The 5,891-nt window shown below is 56.3% G+C and overlaps 1 protein-coding gene across 1 annotated transcript; it reads right to left on the bottom strand.

The window, feature by feature from the left end:
- Nucleotides 1–1,298: 1,298 nt before the first annotated feature.
- Nucleotides 1,299–5,682, bottom strand: ARSI (arylsulfatase family member I). The gene is made up of 2 exons (XM_040604153.1): nucleotides 5,318–5,682; nucleotides 1,299–4,191 (listed from the first exon to the last, which is right to left on the bottom strand). The coding sequence occupies exons 1-2, from the start codon at nucleotides 5,635–5,637 to the stop codon at nucleotides 2,790–2,792; spliced, it is 1,722 nt and encodes a 573-aa protein (XP_040460087.1). The 5' UTR covers nucleotides 5,638–5,682; the 3' UTR covers nucleotides 1,299–2,789.
- Nucleotides 5,683–5,891: the final 209 nt, after the last annotated feature.

Consider the following 5,891-nt stretch of genomic DNA (forward strand, 5'->3'; position numbering starts at 1 on the left):
GAGCAGTGGTGGGATGGGGAGCTCATGCAGCAGCCACCACCTTCCCAGCCAAGGCTCTACACTTTCCAAACACCTGGAGATGCTCCTGCCTACTTTTCCTCTCTGTTTTCAGGGGCTTTCCTTCAATTGTTTCTTTTGTAAAAATTCAGAATGCAACATTTTATAATTAAAAAAAGGAAGAATGAAGATCCAACGCTATGGCTAGGCTGACTGCGTGAACCCGGCATCATCCCAGCACATCAGAAACTGGAAATGAAGCAAGACCAGATGAACCTTATCATGGGGTTATTAGTAAAAATGAAGGGAGAAAAATCAAACATGTTTTCATGGAAATTTCCATTTTTGAAGGAAAAAAAAAATAAAAGAAGGACTAAACTTGGATGCGTTTATATAAATATGGAAATGAAAGCTGTTTCCCAAGCCTTGTTGCCGCCCCATGGCCAGCCCCGCTCTCCCGCTCCCTCCAACACCAGTTCTCCCTTTGCCATGACTCATGCCTGAGCCCCCCACAGCCATCATCCCCTGCCCTCCTCTGGCTCCTTCTCTGCTTGCAGCAGCCTCCTCTTCTATCAGCAAAGCATTGCTTTATATTCAGCAACCAGTTGGCTTTGCCAAACGGCAGCCGGTGCCGCAGCCCCGCTGCCGACAGGCACGTTGGTGGCACGCATCCCGAGGAATCAAGCTGGCCGGTTGAGGTAGTTCGAGGATGTGCAGCACGCTTCTGGGGCTCGCCTGTGGGCTGGTCCCCATGGAGCAATGTGCTAAGGGAGTCGGGGATGGAGATGGAGCTGATGGAGGAGCTGGGTGCCCCTCTGAAACCTGTCCTTGATGCCACTGCCGGGGACATGCCTGTAGGGCTGCATGGGGCCGATGGGACAGCACGGTGATGGGCGTACGCAGAGCAGCTGGGACCAATGCACACACTGCCACGGTCTGGCTTTGCAAACTCCTTCCCACCTCTACAGCAAGAGGCCTCCTCTATTCTGCCTTGCTGTCAGCTTTTTTTTTTCCCTTTGTTTCTATAGAAAATCCCAATTCCCCCAAATAATCCAGCTAAGAGTAAGAAGAAAAAAATACACAAATGTGTCATTGCATTCTCTTCCCGTCCCCGTCCCTTTCTCACACACAGGGCTTGAAAGCACACTGAAAGGTATTCAGTGTGCACGCTGCCAATTGTCACATCTTTCAATGACAGATTTTAAATGAATGTTATTTTGCAAGGGAGAGAGAGAGAGAGAGGGAGAAAAAAAAAAAAAAAAAAAAAGAAAGCCCACACTGCTCATCCAAGAGCTGACAAGTCCTAACGGGCCTCATTTTCCAGAGACAAAAATAACTATTTTCAAAATTCACAGCAGGGCCTTCGCCTACACACGCTGCACCAAGAGAAACCTGTGGGGAGAAATGTAAAACACATTGTGTAAATGGAAATGCACCATGCATCCAAAATGCTTTTAAAGCTATTTACCCTCTTTCATCCTCGCCAGCTCTCCTCTGAGCACAAGCACGCACGCTCACACCCCGCCGAAGGCACGGGGGCATGGCGCTTTGCTGGCTGCCCCGGCTCCCAAGCTGCCTGGCCCCCAGCAATCTCATGGGCTGGCTCCCCATGGTAGGTGGATGATGGGGAGTTGGTTCCCCCTGCTGCTTGCATGCTGGTGGGAGAGCGGTGCCCATCTGCAGCGAGGGGACATGGTGCGGCGCTGGCAGGTGGGAGTCGTTCCCGTAACCCCCCCTCCCCAGCTTTGAAGTCCTGCAGCAACAGAGCAGAACATCAGCTTCTGCAGAGACCTTCTTGAGATCTTCCTACCGCCCCAGGTTCAGCAGCAGGGATGTGGGGACGGGGACAGCCCCAGCACTGGGAAGGAGCAGTTGGGGGGTGGGTGGATGCATAGAATGCATGGAGAGGAACGTGGGTGCCTACAGCCATGCACATGGGAGGTCCGGCCAGGCAGAACTATGGAGGAAAAGATCTGCTGGGTGGCTGACCCACATGAAGTCCACCAGAGCTTGGATCAAACCTGCGTCCCAAATGTGGGTCTGTAGAAAATTATCTGTCCTCTGAGTGCACCCAACCACTTCTCCATAAGCCATAGTTCCTCACCGGGGCTGCTCCCGGCCCCCCAAGCCAGCGGAGAGGAGAAGCCATGGCTCCACATGAGGCCCCTGTAGCAGCAACCTGAGTCCAGCCATGGCAGTCTCAGGTCTGACATCCAAGGTCAGGAACCCATCCTTCCACAAAGAAGTAAAATAGGGAAACGCCACGGTCTTGGGTTTGGGGTTCCCAGAGCAAAAGCAAAGAAGACAGCTGCCTGGCAGCAGGCCGAAAGTCAGGAGCATGTATATACAGGGAAATGAGGAGGGACAACCTGCAGGCAGAGCCACTGAGGCTGGCCAGCCCCTCTGCGTCACCACCCCAGGGTCCCGCGCTTCCTCTGCCGCTGCACTGGCCAACACTCAGAGCTTGCAAATGCCTGCAGAGTCCTTGAGAAAAGGGCCTCCCTTTCCAGAAGGGGCTGTGCATGGGCCATCCCAGCTCAGCAGACTTGTGCACCACCGCCAAGCAGCACGGCTGAGCCCACACTGCCTTTCCTTGCCCCCTGGGACCACCGCCCTGTAGCCACCGGTCCAGCCAGAGAGGAGAAGGATTCTGGAGTGAACACTGGAGCAAGAGAAAGCAAGAGAGCGCTGGCCATCTCCCTGTCCATCCCTCTTCCACACTCCCATCCCGCGGCACTGCCGTCTGGAGCTCCACCCTGGCCAGGCTGGGTCAGTGCTGGGGGATTCTCTTGTCAGATGCGGTTGGACATGAGCCTGGTGTTCAGCTTGCGGAAGAAAGAGCGCAGCTTGCAGATCTTGCACTTCTTCTTTTTGTTCCTACTTTTCAGGGGCTCCCCACCACCTTCCCACTCCTCCACATCATCCTCGCTGGCCCAAGGTCCCCAGGCACCACCGTTGAAGTCCGGATGAGCCCGGGGGTTCTCCGCAGGGTACCGCACCGGGATGGCCGTTCGGTTGTAGTGCACCAACCTCATCAGGAGGGTCCTGACCACATCTGGGCGCTGGTCCGAGAGGTCATAGCGCTCGTAGGGGTCAGCGGTGATGTTGAAGAGCCACAAGGACTTCCTCAGGCCATCGGTGAGACGTTCCAGGTTCCACCAGCTCCCTGGGAAATTGGTCAGGGTCTGCGGTGGGATCCAGTCACTGTATCCCGGGTCACCAGTAAGAAGCTTCCACTCCCCAACACGGATGGAGGCTTGCACGGCCGTGTTCCATATGCCAAAGCCGTCCTCCAAGGAGCCGTACTTGGCATGGTTATACAGGGGGTCGATGTTGTGCAGGATTTCAGTTCGCGGTGACTCCTTGCCCTCACTGATGGCAGGCCAGACGTTGTAGCCATCCAAGCCTGGGACGTTGCTCAGGTTGCCCCTGGCCAGGCTGACCAGAGTTGGGTACCAGTCCGTGATGTGAACCAGTGCCCAGCTAGTCCGGCGCTTGCGCTTGATCAGGGGACTGTGGACAAAACCGATGCCACGGACTCCTCCTTCCCAGTACGTCCCTTTACGGCCCCGTAGTGGCCAGTTGCTTCCCCCGGAGAAGGTTTGCCCGCCGTTGTCAGTGGAGAATACGATCACGCTGTTGTCGTAATAACCGTACTTCTTGAGGGCCCAGGTGATGTTCTTCACCGCCTCGTCCATGCATGTCACCATGGCAGCGTACTTGCGGCGAGCGACGTTGCCCATGGAGCGGTAGCGGTAGATGTACTCCTTGGGTGACTGCAGAGGTGTGTGGACTGCTTGGAAGGCCACATAGATGAAGATGGGCTCCTTGGGGCTGTGGGATGCCAGGATCTTGCTGACACGCTGGGCATAGAGGAAGGTGGAGTACTTCCCACTCTGGTCCCAAGCCACGTCCTCGCCTTCGTGCAGGTCATAGCCACAGACGCCCGGCCCGTCGCAGTTGTCGTAGGTGTAGTAGTCCACATTGCCCGTCAGGGAGCCCAGGAAGGTGTCAAAGCCCCGACGGGTGGGCAGGCACTCCTTCTTGTAGAAGCCAAGGTGCCACTTGCCTACCATGTGTGTGGAGTAACCGGCTTCTTGCAGCTTCTGTGGCAGGGTGACCTGGTCGAGGGGCAGGCAGTTGGGCTGCCGAGGGCGGATGATGGAGTGCTGCAGCCCCGTGTGGATCTGGTACCTGCCAGGGAAGAGTCAGGAGGAATCAATGGCAATGAGAAGCTGTGCTGGGTGGGAATGCGATGGCACTTTATGTGCTGGAGACCCCAAATGCATGCAGATCTCCGTGTCACCTGACCCAACCCCGTGGAGCAAGCTCTGCGGCAGGGACAGGGAGCTCCTCATCCACCCAAAAGTACCAAAAGCAGATGCAAAAAAAAAAAAGAGGGGGCTCAGCAGACATGTCAAAAGCATGCTGGTCTGCTCTCGCCGGATGCCACCAGCAGCCATCCCCACTCCTGCCAGCCCAGGGGAGGTGGCTGGGCTCTGTCAGGGCTGGGCAGCACAAGCAAGAGTTGCACAGCAATCCCTGTGGGTTTGCAGTGCCCCACCTGGGTGCCTGTGCACCCCTGTCCCCCCTTGCTTTGTGTACCCCTAAGATTCCTGGGACCCCTCTAGAGCCATCAGGAGGGAAGAGGGACTTTTGCCTGGACCCTGGCACCCAGGCATTAGGTACCACATCCAGGGACCTCCCTGGGGCCCACTCCTCAGAAGAGGACAATCTGATGAGATCTGCCTCCTACGGTGAGTGCTGAGCTCCCAGCACTGCTCCAGGGAAAGCCCCATCTGTCCCAGGAGGCAGAAGGGCCCAGAATAAGGGGAGACCTGACTGTGCCACATGGGAGAGGGTGCCAGACCAGCATCCAGCTTGCCCTGGCCAGTGCAGCACCGAACACGCAATCAGGAAGAGCACGGTCTAAAGGACTCATAGATGCAGGGGAGGGTCATCCTTTGACCTCACAGCCCAGCAGCAAACCCCAAGGGCCAGTGTAATAGAAGCACAGGACAGCTCCTTGCCCAGAACTAAAGGACCTCATGGCCAGAGACCACCTTATCCCAAAGAAATGTATGTTACCCAATGGCATCCGCATTTTTGGCCTTGCCATGTGCCGCTATTTATTCCATGCAAAAATCAACCGTTTACCCGGGAAGCCTTCTAGAGAAAGGCAGCAAGATGCTTTTCTCTGGAGGATCTCCACCATCTGCCAATGCACAGGGGCATCTGTCTAGCAGCAATCCGGGGTTAAGCCCCACAGAGCTGAGGAAGGGACAGAAGGGGGGACGTGAGTGGGCAGGCACTGGCTTACCTGCCGGTTATCAGCTGGCTCCGGGACGGGGTGCAGATGGGCTGGATGTAGTAGTTCTCCAGCTTAACACCCTCCGCTGCCAGCCTGTCCAGCGTTGGCGTCTGGATATCTGAGCCGTGATACCCGACGTCATGGTAGCCCTGGTCGTCAGTCAGAATGAAGATGATGTGGGGTGGCCTGGCGAATGCAGGAGGCAGCGATTTCTCCATGGGGTCCGTGGCCACATCAGCCACCAAACTGGGCTTCATCCAGTCCCAGGATAAATAGCCAAAGCTGAGCAGGCTGACGAGCGAGAAGCCCGTGAGGGCATAAACGGCCATCCCGAGCACGCTGCGCTGCCTGCAAAGGGAGCTACTGTCCCGGCATCGTCTCAGAGCCACGGAAACAGGGTCTCCCCCTTCTCCGGGAGAGCCCCCCAACCTAGGGGATGGCCCCCAAAACCCCTGCAGCCAGTTTTGCAGGAGCAGCTCCCATGAAGGCACACTCGTGTGCACACAAAGAACTTAATCTGCCGGGGCTGGGTTGCCTTCAGTCAAAAGAAAATAACCCTCGCGCCGCTCCAATCAAACACATC

The sequence above is a fragment of the Falco naumanni genome, chromosome 8 (genome assembly GCF_017639655.2).
Source record: "Falco naumanni isolate bFalNau1 chromosome 8, bFalNau1.pat, whole genome shotgun sequence".
Classification (NCBI taxonomy): domain Eukaryota; kingdom Metazoa; phylum Chordata; class Aves; order Falconiformes; family Falconidae; genus Falco; species Falco naumanni.

Coding starts and splice junctions, on each gene's coding strand:
- ARSI (XM_040604153.1), bottom strand. CDS start 5,637: ATGGCCGTTTATGCCCTCACGGGCTTCTCGCTCGTCAGCCTGCTCAGC. Junction 4,192..5,317: donor AGCCAGCTGATAACCGGCAG/GTAAGCCAGTGC, acceptor CTTCCCTGGCAG/GTACCAGATCCACACGGGGC.